Source organism: Nicotiana tabacum, chromosome 6 (genome assembly GCF_000715075.1).
Source record: "Nicotiana tabacum cultivar K326 chromosome 6, ASM71507v2, whole genome shotgun sequence".
Taxonomy (NCBI): domain Eukaryota; kingdom Viridiplantae; phylum Streptophyta; class Magnoliopsida; order Solanales; family Solanaceae; genus Nicotiana; species Nicotiana tabacum.
The window spans coordinates 118156083-118183366 of record NC_134085.1 but is presented as its reverse complement, the minus strand read 5'-3'; the positions used below and the strand labels follow the sequence as shown (position 1 = coordinate 118183366).

The window sequence follows — 27284 nt, the reverse complement described above, 5'->3', positions numbered from 1 at the left end:
CTATTGGTGTTATCACAATTGACTACGTAAAGTCAAGAGATAATGTGTCAGATCCACTTACAAAAGGCCTATCTAGAGAGGCAGTTGAAAGATCATCAAAGGGAATGGGATTAAAGGCGTAGGACAAGTCATCATGGCGGTAACTCTACCTAGCAGACTGGAGATCCCAAGATCTAGGTTCAAAGAGATCAAACAAAGTTATAAATGATGGTTCAACATTGTCAAATAACTCAACACATTCTCGTGATGAAGACAATGTTCAAAAAATGAGGTAAAACATTAAGGCTTTTTGATGAGTCGATAAAGCTTAAAGCTTTTTAATGATTTGCTAAGTCTGGCAAGATATGACTAGATAGTGTGTCTTTAGGATTACACGTTTAAGAATCACCTATGTGAATGTGAAGTGTAAGCTGCTCCAAGGAGAATGAAAGTAAAGGCCCATTCTCTAAGCACTCATGAAACCACGCGGTGTTTATGGCTGAAACGAACACAACCGTGAGAACCATAGATGGCTAAGGATTGATTGTGTGACTTATATTGTCTAGGTATACAACAAAGCTTGACGGTTCAAAGATATCAAATCTACCGATTGACCGAGTATATTCGATATAAGTTCACTACGGAAAGTTCAAAGGGAAACCTACTTATCCAGATGCAATTAATCCTTGGTTGTAAATCTCACACAAGTCTGTGCATTCCTTTGAGTTTATAGTCATTCCCCATTCATGTGGAGGATTGTTGGGTTTTATTATTATTTATTAATAACAAAAGAGGTGTGAATGAAAAATGGTGGGAAAAGAAATGGAGGAAAGTGAAATTTTGAATGAGTTCATTTTACTAATGCACTTTGTCCCTCATTGGTAGAAGGAAAGAAAATCTTTGTGTATATATAAAGAAGCTTACCTTTTAGCTCTTAAAGAGTTAAGAAGAAGGCAAACCTCGCGTTGTCGTCGTAGTCGCTCGCTCAGCTCGGTTTCGGCTTCAGATTTGGTCAAAGATTGATTGATTAATCTTTTTGGACAAAATTCTTTTCAAATATTTAATTAATTAATTAAATTAATTAACGAAAATTCAATCCGGAATAACCCATAACACGCGACCCGGTCCGGTTCGGCCCGTTTTCTTTCCCAGATTATTTTAAATCCGTTTTTACATTTCTCGCAATATTTTCAACAGCTATGGCTGTTCTGAAACAGTGTCAAACCTGTTCCAATAGCTATGGTTGTTCTGAAAGGTTGAAAACTTTTTCAGAAACAGTACCAAATTGGCTATAAATATACCTTCAAATCTCAGAATATTTACTTACGAAATTTTCTGATAATCTTCTTCTTCTGCTGCACAAAAATTCTAGTGTGTTTTGCAGCCTTCGAGTGGTTCGTTGTTCATCGGTGTTTTTGGTACCAACACTCCGGTGAGTTAAATCGTTCTATCCTGGGAGGATATATTCCAAAACCTCGGGTACTTGAGGGGAATAATTTCTTTAAGGACATACTGTGTATTCAGTGGACTCGATTTGTTCCTATACCATTTTCAGAATTTATTTTGAAGAAGTTCAAATACTGTTTTCGGAATTTAATTTCTACTAACTTTCTGTTTCTGTTTTCAGAAAGATTATTATTTTATTTATTTACAACAATAACGTAAATAACCCATTTTAAAATTCTAGTCTCTCATTTTACTACAACAACGGAATTTGTAATAGCATTAGTTCTGTAGATATTCAACACAAGAAATATCTGAAATATAAATAAAGTAAGCGAAAAAATTGAACGAGAAAATCTCCAATCCTTTCTCATTAATAACACTTGAACATGGTCTTTTGAGAGTCACAATTTTTGTTTTATTATTATGAGGAATAAATGTACAAGAATTATAAATTTTAGATTATAAGTGAATTATCTGAAGTGCAAAGTACCATTGTTATCTTTACGGGCCATATGTTTTTCATTATTGGTAATCAATAATGTTCGTAATGGGGACTCCATGCACATGCATTGAAGCTCCAAGTTGGAGTCGTGATTAATTTCCTAATGAGCACCACTTGCAGTTTAGATATTTTGCGCAATTTGTTTAAACGACCAAAAAAAGGAAATGAAAAGCGACCTTTAGATATTTCTCCTCTCATTCAAAAACATATTTGTGTTGTAAAAGCAATAGGTACTTGTTCAGAACCCAGATCCTTCCCACCTGCAACAAAATATCTTTGCTAAAGTTTAAACCTCATTTATGACTATCAAATCCACTTAAGATACTCTATATTCAATTGGAATATAATTTCGCCATCCCACTCTTGAATCCTTCTTTTCTTTTCTTTTTTCTTTTAATTTTCTAAATGCATATTCAGTCGGCAAAGTTTATCCTATAACATGTATGCATTGGCCGCATATAAATTGTCTTTAGATGGCTCTACTTATTCAGTTGAACGTTTCTGACCAGGCCCTTCTATACAACATCATGCAAATTAAGGAGTGGACCTACGAGGAATTTGCTTTTTGCTTCATGGACCTACGAGGAAAGATCTTCAAAGCCTGCTACAGGGACATATGTACATGATCTTTTTTAAATATGTACATGACCTAATGTTTAAAGAAAGAAAAAAGTAGAGCAACAGCAATATTTAACGAAGTTAACAATAATAACCATAGCATGATTAAACATGTTATTTAGGAAAAGCTTAAAGATCGCTTGAACTAGTCTTAACATAATCATTAAAGAAAGATAAGTGGAGAATACAAGGCATGTTATATGCTACAACAGGTAAATGTCGGTGTATATTTATTGAACTTTTTTCCCAGTCTTCAAAAAGTGACTACATTCCGGTATTTACCTTGGGTAATGATTCTAATCTAATTTTAGCAAATGTAATCGGATTTAACCACTTTTAACTCTTCCTTAAAGAATGAAAATAGAGTAATTTACAATTGATTATCCTTTTCTAAATTAAATGTGCATATTTTTGTATGTGTCATCGACATTGCTTGACTGTGACAGATTTGTAATGCTCTCTCCCAAGTGTTCAAATTATCCTTCTCTATCTAAAGAAAAGTAGAACTTCTTGTTTTTCTGTACATTTAATTCGCACTGTAAACGCTCATCCCCACTAGGGAGTTTCTCCTATAAATTAAGAACCCCGCATTCCCATTTTCATCATAACTCAACTAGCTTTAGTTATTGAGAGACAGACAGATTAACAAAAAGCTTAGGAAAGAAAAATGGAAGGAACTTGTAACAACCGTAGCCATTTCCAAACTATTTTTCTTATTTTGGTTGCCTTCAGTTCTTCTTCATTCATGGAGTCAGCTTCAGCAGCAAGGCCAGCAGCCGGAGATACAAATACGGAGTTTATAAGAACATCATGCAAATCAACTACATATCCAAACCTCTGTTTCAGCTCATTATCCAGCCGTTCAACTGCTATTGGGGTTTCCCCTCAACTTCTAGCCCATGAATCCCTCACCGTCAGCCTCGAAACAGCGCAGTCTACATCCGCCACGATGCTGAAGTTGGCTCACGGCCAAGGCATGACGGCGAGAGAGGTTGGTGCCATGCATGACTGTGTGGAGGAACTAAGTGACGCAGTCGTTGAATTGAGAAAGTCTTTGGGGGAAATGAAGCAACTAAGGGGCAAAGATTTTGATCTTAAAATGAATGATATTCAAACTTGGGTAAGTGCTGCCTTGACTGACGAGGACACTTGCACCGAGGGGTTTGCCGGAAAAGTGATGAACGGGAAAGTTAAGACAGTAGTAAGGGGAAGGATTCTGGAAGTTGCACATATGACGAGCAATGCCTTGGCTTTGATCAACAGCCTTGCCGCTCTTCACGGCTAAATCAAAAAATCAATTACACACTCCTATATAGTGTTATTTCTCGTCTTTCTCAAAGTATACTTAGTTCTTCCTTTGTTGATCCCTGAAGTACCAGGGCCGTCAGCTTTAGGTGATTTTCTTATTTAAGTCTGTTCCATATGCATTTATAGAAAAGGTAATTTTGTGCATGATATACACGGTGGTATAATCTTAAATGTATTAGTAGCGTAATTCCTCGATCAATCTTAGTTGCAACTGTGAGTGAGTGAGATCAATCAAAAATGATATGAAGTGCAAATGTGGCAATAGAATGAGTAGGACTGCCCAATCCGACTAATAGCATGTTTGATCAAGCTTCTCTAAGGCCTAAAGCATTTCTTTTTTTTTTTTTTAAAAAGATTTTGGGGTTTACTTTTTTAGTTTTCACAATCGAAAGAATCTCAAAACAAGTTTCAAAATTTTTAAGCAAAGGCAAGCTTAGGATTCGATGACTATTCTGCTTCAAATTTGGACGGGAAAGCCGTTTGCTTCAAAAACGGGAAATATTTTTTCGGGTATTATTACTTTTAGCCCGCGCCAGAAACTAATTACATCTGGTGGCCAAAAAAGTGTATAAAACTTGTTCTATGATTTTTGTATATAACATACAGAATGTATACATATACAAAAAATATACAAATTTTATACATTTTCGACTATTATTTTTATAGCGGCTATACAATGTCATTTTTCCTTTTTTTTCTATTTTTTGCTAAAGCTATTTCTCATCCAAACACCAATAAAGAAAAGTGTTTCAGTTTGTACAAAAAATAGAAAGCTACTGAACTTTCAGTATTTTGCAAAATCCGAAAAAACTTTTCCTCTTTTGGTGTTATCTGCCCCAAGGAATAGGCCATATCTTACGCATGAGCCAATCTCTAACTTGCCTTTAAGAAGTTAGGCACATGGACAGCCAAGTCTATCCAATAATTCTCCTCTTCGAGTAGCTTTCGAGAGCAGAGGGGCCCTCGAGACAAAGAGTGACATTAATAAGATTGGCTATCAGCTTTACAACAACAGACTTTATTAATGCTACGCGATATTTTGTTTGTCGAATAGCGTTTCTACACTATAATAGCAATATTCATTTTATGTTTGCACAAAAGCACTACCCAGCACTATTAATTGAAACCAAAAATGACTTCTGGCTGATGGGCATAAGCAAACCAAAGGAAAGGTTTAAATGCCTCTACTTCAAATCTATACAAGCAGGTAGAAATCGGTGATTACACTCATGCATTTACATGATCTCAACAAAGGTGAAAAAGGAAAAAATAAAACAGAATGTAAATTTGATTCATATTGAATTACTTGATGGCAGAACAAGGCATAAATTTACTGACTAGCAATCTTTTCAGAAAGTTTAACTGTATTATTTGTAAATAGCATTGTGAATTCCCGCAAAACAAGGTTAAGCTATTCTTGCATCATCATTCATGTCGTAATATCATTTTGCATATCCCCAGTTTCTGTGAATCTATTTCCTTTTTGGTCTGTTCCAAAAAGAATGAACCTTTTCTAAATTTGGTAACAATTTAGCTTTAACTTACAACTCTACCCTTAATGAGAAGTTTTTATAATCACACATACTCTGGGCCCCATTTGGACTTGTTTAGGACCACAAATTCCAAAAATCTTCATTTTTTCTTAAACTCCGTGCCCAGTCAAACAGGTTCACATAAATTGGAACGGAGGGAGTAACTAGTAACATGATTAACAAATGGTCAAAAAAGAAAGAAGGCCTAAGATTTACTGAGAAGGAAAATAAAAAAGACAAAGGCTAGGTACATCCGGACTGATACTCTAAAAAGCTATGGTTGAACATGTCAAAAGCTCAAAAGATAATGTTAATCCTAAAAGCTTGCAAAAATAGCATTGATAAAGGCAACTTACAGCAGCATCTCCGTCGAATCACAAATATATAAGAACCCTCTTTAATCAGTCAAAGAATAACACCAGAGTTACACTAACAATCAAGAAGCCCTCTTAGGAGGTGCCATATTTTTAATAAGAGAAATGGTTGTACCGATAGCCAAAAATTGTACCACAAATCCTGCAGAACAAGGACATGGTCAATACATCAATTGCATGCTCCTATGCGACATATGATGAGAACCAAATTTGCAATATGAAGCTTACCTAGTAGGACATCTGCAATCTTTAGAGTCTCCAAACTTTAATCATTTTGGCTTGATTAAAATGATAAATGGACCCGCTACGACCTTGCTGAAAGATCAATTCCCTGAACTGTTTGCAATTTCCCAATATAAGGAAGCTTCCTTGGCTTCTCCAAGAGAAACATAGATGGAGGATACGATTCATAAGGAATTTTAACGATTGGGCACTGGATAGGGAGACTGACGTTTTTTGCAACTTTAGTACCTTTCCAGCAGCTATTCAATAATGAAGAAAGAATTGCATTAATCCAGGAAAAAATGGAGTGTTCTCAGTCAAATCTTACTACAAGGTACTCTCTGGAAGCACATAACAGAACTCACCTTGGCCATGGAAAAGAATATGGAAGACAAAGTCCCCATATAAAAGTTGCTTGTTTCACATGGTTGGTAGCTAGAGGGGCATGTCTAAGTCAAGACAACCAACAGAGAAGGGGCACTAAACTTATGTAACAGGTGTTACCTTTGTGGTGAGCAATCAGAGAGTAAAAACCACCAGTTCTTACACTGCTCCCAAACCAGCCAATTTTGGAAACTATTTTTGAATATCGCGGGATTACATTGGGTCAAGCCTGGATCAATAGCAGAAGCCTTGAGGAGCTAGATTGGAAGGGGATAGGAATGGCAAGTGGGGCGGGGCGGGTTCTGCCTTAACCCGCAAAATTCAACCCGCCCCGTCCCACCCCGCATAGCATTTTCACCCGCGTTCCCCCGCCCGCATTCACACCCGCGTCCACCCGCCCCGTCCCACTAAGTTTTTCAGTACTTTTCTTCTTCAAATTGTCTTATTTTTTAGAAATTTTCAATACACTAGTTGGAGCATCTTCATATTGTCTCAAAGGCCCATTCTTGTGATATTTCCGATAATGCGATTAGAAAACTAGAAAAGTAAATTGTGATATTCACACGGATATGTTATATGAGTATATCTAAGATAAGAACCAATTCATGCTCAAATTGTTAAATCAAAATTTACTTTACAGATAATGAAAATAATTAGTTGTACCACAAGATCAATCTAGAACATTGATAAAGAAAAGAGTCAAATGAAACTCCCAAAAGAGTAAGAAAAAGGAATTCAGTGCCCATAACTAAAAAATAAAAAACAGATTAACATAACTGGGTTTTCAATAACAACAATCCTATATATGTAGACCTTCTCCATAACATGAAAAGCTTCAGAGATGCATTTTTATGGTTGACGAAGAGCACTCTCAAGTCTCACGGTATGGAGAATAGAGGAAAATATTATTTTTTTTAATTTTGAGAGGGTTAAATATTCTAAAAAAGTCAAAGTAGTTTATATATAGGAGTAGTGAAGTTCCTCTAATGTTTAATGTCATTTTCGAACATTTCGAGCTTTATACAATAATTAAAGGTATTTAGATTGAAGCATGAAAAAAATAAAAATATATGGAAATTAAAGACAACATATTATAATGATCCACGTGAATATTTTTAAAAAATGGTATAAGCAACAGATTGAAAAGCTTGAAGACGAGATTCATGCGAGTAACAAAATTTACAGTAGGAAAAAATTGACCTGCACCTGCCCCGCAACCCGCAAAAATTTCTTTGAAGAGAAATCAACCCGCCCCGCACCGCACTCGCACATGTCCAAACCCGCACCGCCCCACACCCGCACCGCCCCATTGCCATCCCTAGAAGGGGAATGACAAAATGTCAATCGAAATGGTGGAACACAACCCACCCACCCAGTAGCGAAATCAGGAAATTCAATAAGGGTGTTCAAAATTTGAACACCCTTTGTCAGTGGGCTATGCAAGAGTATTCAAAGTCTACTTTTTAATCAATAACAAGTAATATTTTACCTTACTCACCGTATCGGAGTAGGATGGACGAAGTGGAGGCTCGCTTCTGGTGTCTTGTGTGATAAGAATGTGCCGTTGAAACTTAAGGGTAAGTTCTACAAGGTAGTGATCAGACCGACTATGTTGTATGGGGCAGATTGTTGGCCAGTCCAAAAGTCACATGTCCAGCATATAAAAGTACCAGAAATGAGGATGTTGAGATGGATGTGTAGGCATACTAGATTGTATAGAATTAGGAATGAAGTTATTCGAGACAAGGTGGGAGTGGCCCCTGTAGAGGCAAAGATACGTGAGGCAAGGTTGAGATGGTTTGGGCATGTTAAGAGCAGAAACACAGATGCCCCAGTCAGGAGATGTGAGAGGTTGGCCTTGGGAGGTGAGAGGAGGGGTAGAAGTAGACCTAAAAAGTCTTGGGATGAAGTGATCAGGCAGGACATGGCGCAGCTTGAGCTGACCGAGGACATGACCCTAGATAGAAGGGGTGTGGAGGTGGAAGATTAGGGTGAAAGATTAGTAGGTAGTCGGGCGTTTCCCTTTGTCTTCCCTAGTTCGATAGTATTAGTGCTAGTATGGTACCCTTTTTTTCCTTAGTTTTATATAGCCGTGTGTCTTGTTCTGTTACTACTTACCTTTGGTAATTCCGTAGTTTGCTAGCAGAACTTCGTCATATTCTCGTGTGCTTCTTTGGACTTATCTGTCTAAATATACTATCTTGATATTACTTGTTATTGGTACTATCTCACTATTCTTTGTTGTTATATCCGATTTAGTTTTCTAACTATTTGTATTGCTATCAGGGCTTCTTTCACCTTCTTTAGCCGAGGGTCATTCGGAAACAATCTCTCTACCCTTCTAGGATAGGGGTAAGGTTGCGTACATCCTACCCTTCCCAGACCCCACTTGGTGGGATTATATTGGGTAGTTGTTGTTGTTGTATATATAGTATAATTTTTCGGCGAAGGGTGTTTAGTTGACCACCAGTCAGCCAACATAGCTTCGCCCCTGCACCTACCTACACACCCCCAAAAACCCAATGCATTTGGTGGACTATTTGGAGGAGAAGGAACTTAAGTTGCTTTGTAGACAAGCTCAACCCCATTTTCAAAAGATCAAGTCAAATTTACGACTGCAGGTAAATGAGTGTATGAAAATGATGCAGAATCCATCTAAGAAATCATCAATACCCTACAAGAATAGGCTAGATATCTTTCTTGGGGGGCTCTATCTATGCTTATGATATCTCTTTGATATATTTAACTGCACTTTTCATTGTTATGTAATTACTCCATCCGTTTCAATTTATGTGAACCTATTTCCTTTTAAGTCCGTGCCAAAAAGAATGACCCATTTCCCTATTTGGAAACAATTTACCTTTATGCAATGATTTATAGCCACACAAAATATATGTGCGTCATTTTACACCATAAGGATGGATAAGATGAAGGTAGCATAAATGAGGATGTTGAGGTAGATGTGCGGGCATACTAGGATGGATAAGATTAGGAATGATGATATTCGAGAGAAGGTTTATGTGGCTCCCATTGATGACAAGATGCGGGAAGTAAGGCTCAGATGGTTCGGGCATGTTCAGAGGAGAAGCCCAGAAGCTCCGGTAAGGAGGTGCGAACGGCTGGTTGTGGAGGGCACGAGAAGAGGTAGAGGGCGGCCTAAGAAGTATTGGGGGAAAGTGATTAGGCAGGATATGGCGAGGCTTCAGATTTCCGAGGACATGGCACTTGATAGGAACATGTAGAGGTCGAGTATTAGGGTTGTAGGTTAGGAGGTAGTTGAGTCTTGTCGTATGCGATAACTTTGTGAGACTAGTTTGGTAGGGATACTACTTCGCTTTTGCTTTGTATCCTTCTTCTTGAGTTTATGTTGTTCCTATTTTTCATATTATTTATGTGGTGTTACTGATATTTTCTTCTTTTGTCTTTTTGTCTTCTTGAGCCGAGGGTCTTTCGGAAACAGCTTCTCTACTCCTTCGGGGTAGGGGTAAGGTCTGCGTACACACTACCCTCCCCAGACCCCACTAATGGGATTTCACTGGGTCGTTGTTGTTGTTGTATGTTACACCACAAATTCAAAAGTCTTCTTTCTTTTCTTAAACTTCGTACCCAGTCAAATGGGTTCACATAAATTGAAACGGAGGGAGTATAAATATTGTCTATCCAAAAAAAAATATCCACATGGAGAAAAACATCTCTTAAACTTAAGAAATATAAGTATTGTTTCTTAAGATTTTAGGAGCCATTTGGGCAACATTTGAAGCTGAAGTTGGGAAAAAAACTTTTTGAAGTAGAAACTGGAAAAAAAAAGTTGGTGGAAGTTGAAATTCTGTTGAAAGCCGCAGTTTTTTATGGTAAAAGAGTTTGTGGAAGTTGAAAATTTGTGAGTGGAGGTTGAAAGATTTGAAAAACTTCACTTCAAATACACCTTGAAACCACAAGTAAATCTAGGTTCTCTAATTCTTCATTGGATGTTGATATTTATATAACTTTTCAGCCAAAATTGTGCATTCAACTCCCAAGAGAATGTTGCAACATTAGTGCCTGTAGTATCTCATTTTTTTGAATAAAAAGTGCTGGTAGTATCTCGTAAAGTCTGATGCAAGTACATTCTGCTACACGTGACAACTTACCATGCAGCAACAACTGCACCTCTTGAAACATAAAATAAAAGAGATAAAGTGAACCCAACCTAGTAAGTATGATTCTTTCTAAATCCAGCATAGTTGTGCCTACGCCAATTTATGAATAAAGTGTAGAAACACCGGTAGCAAGAAACATTGAGGGCACTTTTTTACTTAAGTATTTGTTCTCTTCACAACTCGTGTATTAAGTCTTCATACACCAATCTGGTGCTTAGCTTGCTAAATTTTCAGCAGTAAATAGACTTCCCAAAACATGCGTTCAACTGCCTATCCTGGATTTCAGAGGGACAATGGAGAAGAACACATCTTTACACTACAATTAGTCTTGCAAACCTCTTTATCAAAGTCACATACCCAGGCAATAGATGGGTTGACTGGGCAGTACTTAATTCAATCGGAAGAAGTGGTGGTATCATTGTTCTTTGGGACAAAAGAAAATGGCTCAACAGAGGAGTGCACCAAGGCCATTACACAATTTCATGCATGTTTGAAAGCGTAATAGAGAATTTCAGATGGTGCTTTACAGGAGTTTATAGGCCTTACAATAACTCAGAAAGAGAGATTTTTTGGCATGAACTTGCAGCCATCAGAGGAATATGGGAAGATCAATGGGTCATAGGTGGTGATTTCAATGTTTGTAGATACGAGAGTGAAAGATATAACTGCATAAGGAGATCCAGGGCCATGAAATCCTTCACTGAAATCATATAAGATCTAGGCATCATAGACTTGCCTCTCCAGGGGGCTCATTACACTTGGTTTAGGGGTGAAGACTCACTACAAGCATCCAGAATTGACAGATTCCTCATCTCCACAGAATGGAATGACAACTTCAAAGCAATCAAGAAAATAGCCATCCCTAGAGTTGTCTCTGACCACATACCCTTGCTACTACAATGTGGTGACTGGGCAGCCAACCCTTCATATTTCAAGTTTGAAAATATGTGGCTTCAGGCTGAAGGCTTCATGAACAAGGTTAAGGAATGGTGGCTCAGCTATGCAATTGATGGAAGCCCTGACTTCATATTGCTGCAGAAACTAAGGTGTCTGAAAAAAGACATCACCAGTTGGAACAAGGAGTCTTTTGGCCAACTGGAAGCAAGGAAGACCAAACTTTTGGAAGCTCTAGCTCTAATGGAAGTAGAAACCGAAAACAGACTAATGACACAAGCTGAAAAAGAAGATTCAATGCACATTAAGCTGGAGCTGCAACAGTTGGCAAAGGCAGAAGAGGTCTCGTGGAGGCAAAAGTCCAGGTGTCTATGGCTCAAAGAAGGAGATAGAAACACCAAAATTTTTCCGAAAATGGCCAACTCCCACAGAAGGAATAATTGCATAGACAAACTGATGATTGGGGAGGAAATTAGTGAGGGCAGTGAGGAGATTAAGGCTGAAATCCTAACTTTCTATCAAGACTTGTACACTGAAAATGAACCTTGGAGGCCTAGTGCTAAGTTTGAAAATCTAGCTTCCCTAACAGCAGATGAGAAGATATGGCTAGAAAGAGCTTTTGAAGAAGAGGAAGTGAAGGCATCAATCAACTCTTGTGCTCCAGATAAAAGCCCAGGACCTGATGGATTTACAATGGCTTTCTATCAAAGAGCATGGGACATAATCAAAGCAGACATAATGGGTGCTATTAACCACTTCCATCAGCATTGCTACATGATCAGGTCATGCAATGCCTCTTTTATCACACTAATCCCCAAAAAGAAAGGTGCAATAGAGTTCAGAGACTTCAGGCCCATAAGTCTCATTGGAAGTGTATACAAAATCATAGCCAAACTCTTAGCAGAAATGTTGAAGACATTTATTTGGAAGTTGGTATCAGAAAAGCAAAATGCATTCCTGAAAAGCAGGCAGATCACAGATGCTTCTCTTGTAGCAAATGAGTTACTGGATGGGAGGTTAAAGAGTGGGGTCCCAGGCATTCTATGCAAGCTAGATGTAGAGAAAGCATTTGATAAAGTCAATTGGACATACTTTCTTTCCATGTGGAAAGATATGGGGTTTGGGGACAGATGGATCAAGTTTAGCCTGACCACTATTAAATATTCCATCCTAATCAACAGAACCCCAGGTTTCTTTTCCCCACAAAAAGGGATAAGGCAAGGAGACCCCCTGTCTCCCTTCTTATTCATCTTAGCCATTGAGGGTTTGAGCAAAATGCTTGACAAGGCAAAACAAATGCAGTTGTTAAAAGGGTTTAAGGTGGACAACAATACTGACATTCCAGTATCATTTTCTCATTTGCTATATGCAGATGACACCTTAATTTTTTGTGGGGCATAGAAGCTTCAAGTTCAATACCTAAACTTGACACTTCTCCTTTTTGAAGCCATCTCAGGCTACACATCAATATGGCAAAAAGTGTGATCTACTCTGTGAATGAGGTTCCTAATTTGGAGGAACTAGCTAGAATTATGGGTTGGTGGCATTGGCCATTTCCCTACAACATACCTAGGCCTTCCTTTAGGAGCAAAATACAAAGCAACTGAAGTCTGGAATAGAGTCATTGAAAAGGTAGAGAAAAGATTGGCCACTGTTAGAAAAAGCGGTCGCTTCCTCGCTTAAAGCGAGAAGCGAAGCGACCCATTCCTCGCTTCTGCCATGTGAAGCGACTCAAGTAGGAAAAAGCGACCGCTTCCCACTAAAAAGCGAGAAGCGACCAAGCGAAGCGAAGCGACCGAAGCGAGCGCTTCTTTGATTTAAACAGCTGCCAGCCTATTTAATTAAAAAAGAAAGGTTTTCAGTGTTCTTTTATTAAACACAACCAGCAAAGCATCTGAGAGTCTCTGCGACTAGGGTTCTTCAATAGAGATTCCAGCAACAGGTATGTGATGATTTTCTCTTCTTCTTCTTCCACTGTTTCAACGTCCAAATAGTAGTGAAATGCTGGCGAATTTTTTTTACCTTCGGTTCTTTCCCAGAATCCAGCAACAGAATTTTTTTTACCTTCAGTTCTTCTTTCACAGTTTCTTAGTTTTTATTGCCTTTTCTAATGTGTTATGTAGTTGTTCTTTTAATGGCACCAAAAGAAGATAGGAAAGACCCTGCTTGGGCTTACTCTACAAGAGTTAGCGAGACCAACAAGATGACAATTAGATGTCTTTTTTGTGACAAGATTTCAAATGGGGGAATCTATCGTCAAAAAGCGCATCTAATCGGTGGTGGTCCAAATGTCGCATCTCGCTTGATAATCTTGTAGAAGAATAGGATGCTCATTTTGTGCTTTAATTGATGCTACTCTTTAGTTTTTACATTGAAGTATTGAACATTTGCTTACAGTTTACTTGTGTTGTCTATGCAGTATTTATTTTAATATACTTTTTCTAAATTCCGCTTCACTTCAAAAAAGCGAGCACTTCGCTTCTCGCTTCTTGCTTTAAGCGAAATGGGGGTTGTCGCTTTTTCTCGCTTCACGCTCTTCACAACACTGAGATTGGCAACATGGAAAATGCAATATTTGTCGATGGGGGAGATTGACACTGTCAATAGTGTTTTGGATAGCATTCCTACTTACATCATGTCTCTTTTTCCTATGCCAAGTAAAGTCCAAAAGCAACTAGACAAAACCAGAAGAACTTTTCTATAGGAGGGCAACAGTGAAGGTCATAAATTCCACCTGGTTAAGTGGTCCAAAGTCATCATGCCAAAGAACCAAGGTCGTCTAGGTATCAGAGACCTGCAAAAGCACAACAAGAGCCTACTATTAAAATGGTGGTGGAGGTGGAGGTATGCACAAGAAAGCACCAGCATATGGGAAAAGGTGGTAACAGCAAAGTATGGGAAGCTAGACAATTGGAGCACAAAGAAAAGCAGAGCTCCATATGGAGTAGGGCCTTGGAAACATATCAACAATATGAAAGAAGAATTCTTTCAAGAGGTATCCTTCAAAGTAGGAAATGGTAATTCTGTCAAATTCTGGAAGGATAGGTGGCTTCAAAACCAACCTCTAAAAGATTCCCACCTTGGCATATATCAGATAGCTATTGATCCTGAATCAACAATAGCCCAGAACAGAGCAGGGAACATATGGGAACCTCTTTTCAGAAGGAACATGCAGGACTGGGAACTAGATCAACTCTTTGACCTCTACAGAATTATTGAAGGTTTCTCCATAGACCTCCAAACTCAAGACAGACTAAAGTGGGGCAATTCTAGCAAGGGTAATTATACAGTGAAGGCTGGGTACAACAAACTATGTGAATCCAATGGAATGATAGATAATTGGCCATCGAAGCATATATGGAGGTCAAAACTACCTACAAAAGTTATGTGCTTTTCTTGGATTGTTCTCAGAAATGCTGCCTCGACCCAGGACAACCTATGCAGAAGAAACTTCCAACTAGTCAACAGATGCTACATGTGCTACAACAATGCAGAATCAGTGAACCACCTCTTCTTGCATTGTCTAGTGGCAACAGATATATGGAATATGTTCTTAGTAGTTTTTTGCCTCAGTTGGGCCATTCCTCAGGATATCAAGGAAGCCATCGAAGGCTGGTGCTCCTGGAAAGCTGGTAAAACCATATAAAAAAAAATCTGGCAAATGATCCCAGCATGTATTTGTTGGTGTATATGGACAGAAAGGAACAACAAGTGTTTTGAAGGCATCTCAACTTCCACCAGCCTTCTGAAATCTAAGTGTCTAATGAACCTGTTTAGTTGGAGTAACCTTTTCCCTGTAAATGATGTTATTCCCCTCTTAGATTTTATTGGCTCTCTTAATATGGCTTAATAGTCATTCTTTTTGGTTTTTGGTCTTGGTTAACTCATAGCTATATAGGTTTTTTTGTCTTATAGAGTTAACCAAGGACTTACACATTGTAACTTTATAGCATCTTCTTGATGCCTTTAATGAAACACCTTCATCAAAAAAAAATAGCGCTGCAGTTTATGGGTGTGCGGGAGAAAAAGACACCACAGATGTTTGAGCACATAGAGATAGAGGAAGCATTTCATGTACTTATATATGTATCGACTAGCATTTTGGCAAAAACCTGAAGGATATATACAATGTAAACATGTTTTCTTGAGTTCTTGTCTTCTTTTCAGGATCTATAAGGGAATATGCAATCTCTTTTTGTAATTGCAACCCTTCCGATACATGTCAGCTCTCCCTTAATTCTATCTCTTATTCAATTAAATAATCCATTATCGAAAAGCAAAAAAAGAACAAAGCAAACACTTTCCTCCCCCCCCCCCAATCTCTTGGGATGAGGTGGGGCTAACCAACAATTGTCAGCATGCAACGTCCAAATTGCAGTATAATGTTATGAGCCGTCAATGAAAAAAAGAGAGGCAATTTTGGAACTTAAAAGTGATCAAATTCTATCATCAGAAGGTATAAGTATTTTAGTTTGTAGGGCCTAAGATAATTCTGTAGTCAGATACAAAATCTCAGATTTGAAAAGATTGTGCATACTGCTGAATAAAATCACAGACAAACTTGTTATTTGTTGCTCATGTCCCAAAATTCTTGTGTTAGTATTTAGCAAGCTACGGTAAGGTTGAAATAAGTAAAACAACCATATTTGTTGCAGCAATTTTGATACTAACTCAATCATACCAAATAGTGGATGAGGTCCCTATTCAGCATAATTAAATATAAAGCAAAAACGTCATAGATAATTTTCAGTCAGTAATAACAGCTAGTAGCACCAATTTTCGTATCAGAATAAATTAACAAATAACCATACCTCCAATGAGAAATTGCTCATAGCAAGATAGGCCACTGACAGCAGGATCGCCATGGATGACCCAAAGACATAAAACTTCAAAAAGTTGGATCTGCTTCTCTTTCGACCTAAATATAACAAGAGAAAATGTCTCATTAAAAGGTGAAAATCAAAATAATTAGGTCAATGAGATCCAGTAGCAAACCTAGTTCCCCTGCCAGAACAGAGACCAAGGCAATTGCAAGGGAAGAAACAAAAACTCTATCAGGAGACTCCTTCTTTGCTAATGAAATAAACACATTAGCTTCTATCATCAATTGAGTGACTGCCTGCAGTACATGATACAAGTTTATAAACTACTACATAAAGATGCTACATTCACGTTGGCACAATTCAAGTCGAGATATTGCTGATGAATTAGAAATATGTGAATGAGCAACTAACTTATTGTCACACCTCCTTTTACCTTACACTCCCGTAAAGGGGTGTATAAGGGAGTTTTTTCCAATTTAAGTGACAATCGAAACGGAATTATTTTATTTGAAATTCAGAGTCGCCACTTGAGATAATTTATAGTGTCCCAAGTCACCGGTTTAAATCCCGAATCGAGGAAAAGATTGACTTTATTATCGGTCCGCGAACACAGAAATCCGGGTAAGGAATTCTGTTAACCCGGGAGAAAGTGTTAGGCATTCCCGAGTTCCGTGGTTCTAGCACGGTCGCTCAACTGTTATAATTGGCCTATTATCTGGTTTTAGTACATGTTTAGCCTATGATACAATTTTAAATAATTAACCGCTTTTAATCATTTTTAAGGAAGATTGCAACGTCATTTAAAATACGTCTTCAACCACGTCACATAAATGCACCCGCGGTCCCTGACACATTTTATCCAACGTTGTTGTGATTTGGATTTGGGTCACATAAATGCGCACCCGAGTTTAGGAAGGTAAATTATTAACTAGCACGCCTAAAGCAAGCTACGCATTTGAATTATTTTCCTAATCTTTGAGATTGTTATAAGGCCAAATTTATGAACAAGATATTATTGGGGCAAATAGGCTAGCCAACATGATCTATTAATTGGCCGGATTCCCTATGGTCCAAAATCAACCTAATGGCCAATGCTTATTCCTTGCCAAGAAAGAAACAACCCCGATTTTTCCATCTAACCGATTAAAAGCATTTATTCAAGATCCCAAGACTACATGCATCACAATCGAAATAAAAACTAATTAAAACAATTTTAAGGAAAACGAAGACATGCTACTCAAACAACGTAGAATCACAAAACAACCAACACGCGCACAAAGCTATCATAACACAATAAAATGAGACTGAAAATTGAGAAGTGAACCTTTTATTGATGAACAAAGCTGAAAATTGCAAGTCAATCGGGCTAAGCAAAGCAACAATACTTGTACCGAAACACCGAAATTACAAACTGAAACCTCGAATACACCGAAAAAAACAATACCTAGCCCATGATATGGAGCAAAAACAACCGTAGTCATTATAAACACGAACAGCCCCACCTTCCTTCTTCTCAAGGCGACATGCACTTGAACCAACACAAATGTCACTGTAATACGCTAGCTTGGTAAAATCACCAGAGGCAATGGCATCAATGTAATACCTATCATTGTAGCGAATTGGGAAAATTGCAATATTGATTTACTTCAATTACATCACAATCTTGTCCCTCACTCCATCCAATGAAATTGCCACCTCACGTCCTCCTACCCCCATTCTTTGATAATCCTGCTCTGGATTTTGGTATTTGGAGTTAAATAATTGGAGCTCCAAAAAGGAGCTTTAGGAGTTAGAAGCACGTAATTATTAGAAGAAGAAAGGAATCAGCTGAAGAACAGAACAGTGTATAGTCAACATAATGGTTGCTACCGTTTTGCTATATCTGAGAATTGGAGACCATGGACTCCTCTTTTGAATCCGCCGTTTTTGTGTGTTAGCTAGGTTTTTGGAATTAAAAACTTAAAGGATAGGGTTTCTATAATTTGGTATTTTATATGGAAGTGGGAAAGGATGATGGCCATTGGATTAGAAGGAAATAGATGGCTAGGATTAAATCTTGCACTTAAATGAGCTAATGGGTTGGGAAGAATGGGCTAAGGATAATTAGGTTGGACCATGTCTTTTGTGTCTCAATTTTGGGCTAAGAAGACTCCAAAAATTATTATTCAAAAAACCATAGCTAAATTCCTTTAATATAAGATAACTATACTACATGATGCAAAAACAAATTCTAATTAATTAAACTAAACTATATTAAAACATGAAACTATTATATATTTTTTATATTTTTCAAGATTATATAAAGATAAAAATAAGGTACTATTTTTGTAATTTTTTTTACTTTATGAAAGGTACATAAAATAAAATATTTTTGTAATTTTCATTTTCTTGTAATTAAATAAAGTAAAAGAGTCAAAATTAGTTGAAATAGCGATATTAGACCAAAATTAAATATTTACATGCTAAAGTATAAAAAAACTTGGGGAGGGTCAAAAATCACATGTCTACAGCTGCCCCTCTTTGACTGGAAAGACGAAGTATTTTCAGACAAAGAACGACTAGACAAGTTTTTTGACCCGACCCTTATTTGGAGAAACTAAAACTAAGAGAGAGGGGAATGTGACCGAGCCCTGGTATCTGAGTTGTCTACATATCCTTGGCTATAAAGGAATCAGGCCACGTGTAGTTCAAAGGTGAGTGAGATGATGGAGTGTGCCGAGATGGAGAGCCGGTCGAGATGTCATTCCGCCGAGGTTCCGGTCCGCGATCTCGTTATTACATCAAAATCAAAAATAAAAAAGATTAACTAAGCCTATCAGCTACGAATTACAAGATTCCTATCTATGAGTCTTCTGAAGCTTGATCTTGAGTCTTGGTTGGTTTTTCATGCGGACTCTGATCTGAATCTTGATACTTGTTAGCTGCGGGTGTTAGTTCAATCTTCTTCAGCTTTTCAAACCAAGACGGGACATGCAGAGCTTGTGACCTCAGCCCTGTCTTGAGCAACTCACATCTTTCATTAACTTCTGCATTTGGATTCACTTCTTGTCTTTCTTTTTTTTTTCTTTTTATTCTAGATTGTGACTAACTTCGGTTGATCATCTTGGACTGCTGACTCGCATTCTTGACGCGAGCTTCTTTTGTTGCTGACCTGAATTGCATTCTGAATTGAATTCCCCCTTTTGTTTTCCAAGTGGGCGCCTGATTGCTGAACTTGAACCGTCTTCTCTTGTTACTTGACATTGTTTTCCCTTGCACCTTGAACCATTTTCCCTTAAAACTTGAATTGTCTTCCTTCGAAACTGCTTTCCCTTGAAACTCGAGTTGTCTTCCTTCGAAACTGCTTTCCCTTCAAACTTGAGTTGTCTTCCCTTGTTCTCCAGGTGGGCGCCTGATTACAACAAAACAAACAAAACAAAAGAATTTTTTTCTGCCCCGGTTTGCATTAGGAAGATTTGTGAGTTGTTCGCAAAATTGTAAACAACTTGTACTATTGATGCAATGATGAGAGTAAACTAAAGAATAGACTAGGAAAACTATAAACTAAGTTTGACTAAAGTAAAGACTGACCCTATTCTCCAAGCGGGATCCCTGATTTCAAGAAAACTAAACATTGATAACTAAAGAAAACTAAAAATTGACCCCTTTTTTTTCAAATCCCGACTTCCTTTTTTTTCCAAAATATCCTAAGAGAAAATTCGTCAGACTAGGTTTTCTATCTTAGGAGAAAGATTCATCAGACTAAGACGTTAATCCTAGGAGAAAATTCATCAGACTAGGTCCTTTTTCTCTTCTTTTTTTTTGGTATCTTAGGAGAAAGATTCATCCGACTAAGATTTCTATCCCAGGAGAAAGTTCATCAGACTAGGTCTTCTATCTTAGGAGAAAAATTCATCAGACTAAGATTTTGATCCTAGGAGAAAGTTCATCAGACTAGGTCCTCTTTTTGTTATCTTAGGAGAAAGATTCATCAGACTAAGATGTTTATCCTAGGAGAAAATTCATCAGACTAGGTTTTGTATCTTAGGAGAAATATTCATCAGACTAAGACATCTATCCTAGGAGAAAGTTAATCAGACTAGGTTTTCTATCTTAGGAGAAAAATTCATCAGACTAAGATTTTGATCCCAGGAGAAAAGTCATCAGACTAGGTTTTCTAATTTATTATCTTAGGAGAAAGATTCATCCGACTAAGATTTTGATCCTAGGAGAAAATTCATCAGACTAGGTCCTCTATCTTAGGAGAAAAATTCATCAGACTAAGATTGTGATACTAGGAGAAAGTTCATCAGACTAGGTTTTCTATCTTAGGAGAAAAATTCATCAGACTAAGATTTATATTGGGAGGAAAATCCATCAGACTAGGACTTTTTATCCTAGGAGGAAAAATGTGAAGATCAATGGCAAGATTTTATGCACAATAGCAAGACAAATAAAGGCAAAGATTTGAGAAACTTCCTTTTGTCGGCTCTTCTCGTCTTTTCTTTTTTCTTCTCTTTTTTTTTGTTGTTTTTTTTCTTTTTTTTCTTTTTGAAACACTTTCCTTGCACCGCTTTGCTCCTGTTTCATACAAAGAAAAATTTGTCAGTTTTGAAAATGGTGGTCGGTTTGTGGCCTTGAGTCTTGAGCAGCTTGCCTTTTGCTTGATCATCTTGAGTCAGTCTCAAGAAACTTTTGTTCTGCACCAACTCTGACTGTTTCACACCCGGTACCATTTGTATTTCTAGCTCAATCAGCATTATCCCAACTGAAGATCTTTTCTTAGATGATCTTTTCTGATATCTGAGCAATTTGTCTATCAGAGAGAATCACAAGCTATATTTGTTTACGCCAACCAGGCTGACAAGAGTCTTTTGGGAAAGCCTTTGTATGAATCCTCAAGGCATGTTGACATTAACAACTGAGTTTGCTGGCCAAATTTACTTTGTACAACTGAAAAGCTGGTAGCAGATTTTGAAATCTTCTCTGGCTTGTTTTGAGAAGGACTGACTCAGGGTGAAAGACACAATGACACAAAGAAACAAATATTAACAAGAAATGCCCCTGTCGGAAGGACAGAAGGAAGAATTTTTTTTTTCTTTTTTTTTCCAATAACTAGCCTTAATAATCATGACATGCATTTTGGACTCAACGGCCTGATCTATCAAACTAATCCAATCTTCCTTTTTACCATTCTTATGATCTTTGAAGTCGGGCCTATCCGTGTCAATCCTTTGCATCAGCTTCACGACTCACTTTCGACTAGTAGCGCCCGAGGGGTTTTCACCAACAAGTCTCTCTCATTTATTCATCTCTGCTTACTGTCGCCTTACAGTGCCCGTGAGGGTTTTCACTAATAAGACTCTCATTTTCCTTTTTCTTTTTCTTTTTCTTTCGCTTTTCTTGTGCGAGCATCCTGACAGTGTTCTATGTCGCGTGACCGTCGTTGCTCATTGCATGTTTCTCTTGGCATTCTTGAAAGTGTATCGGGAGGTCTTTATTTGGAAGGTTTTTGGATAGGGTTAGACAAAAAGGTCGGCATGAAGGCTCAAAGTAGACTCAAAATGAGGGGTTATGGACTTACAACTCTTGGAACCGACTCTTTTACAAGTGAAATAAAAATATCTGCCCCAGTTTCAGCTATTGGGGATTTTTTTGGAATTTTTTTGCTTTTCTGAATTCTTATTTTGTTGGACCGAACCGTGAGGCTGCCTACGTATCCTTTTTTTAAGGAATCAGGTCGAACGTAGTTCAAACATCTCACCTAACTAATTTTCTCATTTTTCTTTCTGTTTTTTTTTTCTTTTCTTTTGTTTTTTCTATCTTTTCTTTTTTTCTTCTTTTTTTTTTCAAAACAAGTTGCCCCAGCTTCTATATTTTTTTAGGGCATGGACCTTTGACAATTCTTCTTTCTTTTTTTTTTAACTTGAAAATTGCCCCAGTTTGTACTCTTGGGACATGGATTTTTTTCTTTCTCTTTTTTTTGACTCTAAACTTGATTCCAAAAGAAGGTAGTCAAAGAAAATAACACAGGCTCAAAAGGGGTAGCGAAGGATATAAAGTGTTTGGATAGCAGAAAGAGGGTCTCCCAGCCTCCAGAATGCCAAACATAGTATTTTTCGCGATCACAGCATTGACGAACATGTCTGTCCTCTTGGTGTGTCATGGTCACAAGACACTTTCCGTCCCTTAATGTCGAAATTTCTAACAAACTTCAATTGATTAGACATCCTCAAGCCCGATCTTCACAATGGTTTGAATGTGAGTTTTACTCGACCTTAATTTCAAAGTATTTCAATTCTTTATTCATCCTCAAAAATGCCTTTTCCTCAGTTGTCCAATTCAAACTTAAATAAACTTTCTAAGATCTGGCCAAAATTCTGCTTGCATGCCATGTCATTAAAACTAGCGGGAAAAGAACTAAGCATGGAATGACACAAAAGGACAAATTGTATTTCATTGAGTAAACAACAAGACAAACAACCTAAAATCCGAGTTACAACCCTAAATAACCCGGCTAATGAAAATAGCAATAGAACAGAAAGACAAGACTCACACAAACAGAATGGAGGGATAGAAGGGTTTGACTCAATAAAACAAATAAAATCTGGATCACAACCCTGAAATAACCTAGATAATAGAAAAAACATCAAAACAAGCTACCAAGATTCCTTCCTAGTGAGGAGGGAATGACTTTTCAATTGCTAAGCTTGACATTTAGCCACAAATTCGCTCATCAGGATCAGCAGAGCCTTCTCCAATTTCAAAATCATTAACTTCAGTTAGCAAATTCCTGAGAGGATTCTCATACTCCCTGTCACCACGCATCATCCCCACAAAGTGTGCATCATCATGTGTAGGTAAAATATTTTGCACGATATTCTGGGTGTCATTGTCTTGGATCACAATCAGGTTTTCCTGGATCATCCTTTCTATTTCTCTTTTCAAATCCCGACAACTTTCAACATTGTGCCCATGGGAATATTTTTGGACTATTACTCTGAATTTATGAAAGAAATACTACAAAAGAAAAGAGAAAATATTTTTTGAATATTGAATTTTCTTTTGAATTTTTAAACAAATATTTTTGGATTTTGAGAGAGATTAAAAGGAAATAATTTGTATTATTTTTTTTAAAATTGAGGTCTAAAAGAAAGATTTTCTAAAGAAGCGAGTAATGGAAAATATTTTTGGATTTTTTTTTAATATGGTGGGCCGGAACCGAAGAGGTTTGCCTACGTATCTCACATCCGGTGAGAATCAGACCCGCGTAGTTCACCCATTTTGACGGAACAGAAATTGACTTATTTTGAAATGACTTTTCTTTTTTTTTTCAGAATTTCGGCAGAGTTTCAGAATTTTCTAAATACCTACCTCTCACTCTTTTTTTTTTTTGATTTTCATTTTTTTTAATTTTCTTTCCCTATTCTAGAAGCCAGTCAGCATGCAAACCGAAATAGACAGATACGCAAGTAGCACGTAAGATGTATCAGGATGGGTCTTTTAATTTGGGTGCACCTGTCCTAGACGGACCCAACCCCTGTGTTGAGTCCCCAAAGTCAAATGCACATGATACAAACAAACGTTCCTACTAGGGATCCGGCATGAGGCTGAGTTATTCTAAGCTAAAAATCTGGGTATATTGTTCTAGACTTGTGTACTCGAGCGGACAACTCGAGCCGAGGAGGGGGCTACGTACCGGGAACCAAAAGGCCATCCGGCTTTGTAACTTGTCCGAGCCTCTTTCTTATTTCAAGGTAGGACACTAACAGAAAGAGGAGTCACGCCAGCATGCACATCCCCGAAGATGAGAAGAGAAGGGTTTCGTAACAGTTTATATACTATTCAAATAATATCAAAGCGGTAAAAAGCGGCATTTAGCACATTAAGCTCAAACATGCAATAAAATCAGATACTAAATAAAGCCAATAAATAAGCTCGAATTCTTGAACCCTGAACCAGAAGTTCTGGGTTCTGATCCCCAGCAGAGTCTCGCCAGTGCTGTCACACCTCCTTTTACCTTACACCCCCGTAAAAGGGCCAATAAATAAGCTCGAATTCTTGAACCCTGAACCAGAAGTTCTGGGTTCTGATCCCCAGCAGAGTCGCCAGTGCTGTCACACCTCCTTTTACCTTACACCCCCGTAAAAGGGTATATAAGGGAGTTTTTTCCAATTTAAGTGACAATCAAAACGGGATTATTTTATTTGAAATTCAGAGTCGGCACTTGGGATAATTTATGGTGTCCCAAGTCACCGGTTTAAATCCCGAATCGAGGAAAAGATTGACTCTATTATCGGTCCGCGAACACAGAAATCCGGGTAAGGAATTTTGTTAACCCGGGAGAAGGTGTTAGGCATTCCCGAGTTCCGTGGTTCTAGCACGGTCGCTCAACTGTTATAATTGGCCTATTATCTGATTTTAGTACATGTTTAGCCTATGATACAATTTTAACTAATTAACCGCTTTTAATCATTTTTAAGGAAGATTGCAACGTCATTTAAAATACGTCTTGAACCACGTCACATAAATGCACCCGCGGTCCCTGACACATTTTATCCAACGTTGTTGTGATTTGGATTTGGGTCACATAAATGCGCACCCGAGTTTAGGAAGGTAAATTATTAACTAGCACGCCTAAAGCAAGCTACGCATTTGAATTATTTTCCTAATCTTTGAGATTGTTATAAGGCCAAATTTATGAACAAGATATTATTGGGGCAAATAGTAGACAACATGATCTATTATTTGGCCAGATGCCCTATGGTCCAAAATCCACCTTATGGCCCATGCTTATTCCTTGCCAAGAAAGAAACAACCCCGATTTTTCCATCTAACCGATTAAAAGCATTTATTCCAGATCCCAAGACTACATGCATCACAATCGAAATAAAAACTAATTAAAACAATTTTAAGGAAAACGAAGACATGCTACTCAAACAACGTAGAATCACAAAACAACCAACACGCGCACAAAGCTATCATAACACAATAAAATGAGACTGAAAATTGAGAAGTGGACCTTTTATTGATGAACAAAGCTGAAAATTACAAATCAATCGGGCTAAGCAAAGCAACAATCCTTGTACCGAAACACCGAAATTACAAACTGAAACCTCGAATGCACCGAAAAAAACAATACCTAGCCCACGATATGGAGCAAAAACACCCGTAGTCATTATGTAAACACGAACAACCCCACATTCCTTCTTCTTAAGGCGACATGCACTTGAACCAACACAAATGTCACTGTAATACGCTAGCTTGGTAAAATCACCAGAGGCAATGGCATCAATGTAATACTTATCATTATAGCGAATTGGGAAAATTGCAATATTGATTTACTTCAATTACATCACAATCTTGTCCCTCACTCCATCCAATGAAATTGCCACCTCACGTCCTCCTACCCCCATTCTTTGATAATCCTGCTCTGGATTTTGGTATTTGGAGTTAAATAATTGGAGCTCCAAAAAGGAGCTTTAGGAGTTAGAAGCACGTAATTATTAGAAGAAGAAAGGAATCAGCTGAAGAACAGAACAGTGTATAGTCAACATAATGGTTGCTACCGTTTTGCTATATCTGAGAATTGGAGACCATGGACTCCTCTTTTGAATCCGTCGTTTTTGTGTGTTAGCTAGGTTTTTGGAATTAAAAACTTAAGGGTTCTATAATTGGGTATTTTATATGGAAGTGGGAAAGGATGATAGTCATTGGATTAGAAGAAAAGAGATGGCTAGGATTAAATCTTGCACTTAAATGGGCTAATGAGTTGGGAAGAATGGGCTAAGGGTAATTGGGTTGAACCATGTCTTTTGTGTCTCAATTTTGGGTTAAGAAGACTCCAAAAATTATTATTCAAAAACCCATAGCTAAATTCCTTTAATATAAGATAACTATACTACATGATGCAAAAATAAATTCTAATTAATTAAACTAAACTATATTAAAACATGAAACTATTATATATTTTTTGTATTTTTCAAGATTATATAAAGATAAAAATAAGGTATTATTTTTGTAATTTTTTTTACTTTATGAAAGGTACATAAAATAAAATATTTTTGTAATTTTTATTTTCTTGTAATAAAATAAAGTAAAAGAGTCAAAATTTGTTGAAATAGCGATATTAGACCAAAATTAAATATTTACGTGAAGTATAAAAAATATTGGGGATGGTCAAAAATCACATGTAAGCTTATTTTAACCCTGTCTCAACATCAGAAAAATAGCCTTGAAATAACCAGTTCTGATTAAACCAGAGATTTGTATGCAATATAACAGAAATTCAATCTAACAAACCTGAGCGAAGATCAATTTGGCAAGACGAAACTTTGCCTTTGCAACTTTCGTGTATCCTACCAAAAAAAATTTAAAATAATAATTAAGAAGAACAAATTAAAAGAGAGAGAAATGGAAAAGGGGGAAAGTATACTGGAATCGACGACCATGCGGTAGGAGAAATCAGAGCCATCGGTTCTGGACGGCCTCCCTCTTCCTCCTGCCCTTTGATTCATGTTCTCCCCTCTTACTTCTTCACGAATCCCAGGAACATCTCTGGTGAATAAGAATAACGCCTCTATTTTTGGCCCATAGCCACGCACACAGAAAAGACTAGAACAGTGAAATAAACTAGAAAGTAGAAACCGAGTTGCCTAAAAACCTTTTTACATGTAGGATACAAAAATTAAATTTAAAATAAAATAAACAAACTAATTTCAATTGATTGTTCTCATTAGTTAGAATAGATATAAAAAGAAAGAGAGAAAATGATTCATTTAGATAGGAGGACAAGATGCGAAAAGTGAGGTTAAGTGGTTCGAGCATATCAAGAGGAGAGACACAGCTGCTCCAATAAGGAGATATGAGAGGTTGCTTTAATAGGTAGGAGAAGAGGAAGAAGTGTGCCAAGAAATACTGGGAGGAGGTGATAAGAGAGGACATGTTGCAGCTTTAAATTATCAAGGATATGACCCTTGATAAGAGGGTGCGTTGATCGAGGATTAGGATACAAGGTTAGTAGTTAGTTGATCGTTTTTCTTTTCTATACCAATAGTATTAGTATTGCTCTTGTATTGTTTATG

At 37.4% G+C, this 27284-nt stretch overlaps 2 protein-coding genes across 9 annotated transcripts; one reads left to right on the top strand and one right to left on the bottom strand.

Moving 5' to 3' along the window:
• Positions 1-2998: 2998 nt before the first annotated feature.
• Positions 2999-4002, top strand: LOC107765731 (21 kDa protein-like). Its single transcript, XM_016584410.2, has one exon. The coding sequence runs from the start codon at positions 3213-3215 to the stop codon at positions 3828-3830; it is 618 nt and encodes a 205-aa protein (XP_016439896.1). The 5' UTR covers positions 2999-3212; the 3' UTR covers positions 3831-4002.
• Positions 4003-5699: 1697 nt separating this feature from the next.
• LOC107765732 (uncharacterized) lies at positions 5700-27095 on the bottom strand. 8 transcript variants are annotated; one of them, XR_012710672.1, is made up of 7 exons: positions 26636-27095; positions 26503-26558; positions 17546-25633; positions 16394-16517; positions 16210-16316; positions 5988-6241; positions 5700-5901 (listed from the first exon to the last, which is right to left on the bottom strand). XR_012710672.1 is itself a non-coding variant. In XM_016584414.2 (7 exons), the coding sequence occupies exons 1-5, from the start codon at positions 26715-26717 to the stop codon at positions 14178-14180; spliced, it is 384 nt and encodes a 127-aa protein (XP_016439900.1). In that variant the 5' UTR covers positions 26718-27076; the 3' UTR covers positions 5700-5901; positions 5988-6095; positions 14133-14177. The 8 variants fall into 8 exon arrangements, 4 of the variants coding, with proteins under 4 accessions (XP_016439900.1, XP_016439899.1, XP_016439897.1 ...); XR_012710673.1 differs by having other exon boundaries at positions 17546-25628; XR_012710671.1 differs by having other exon boundaries at positions 17666-17749; positions 17825-26558; positions 26636-27092.
• Between the last annotated feature and the right edge of the window lie 189 nt (positions 27096-27284).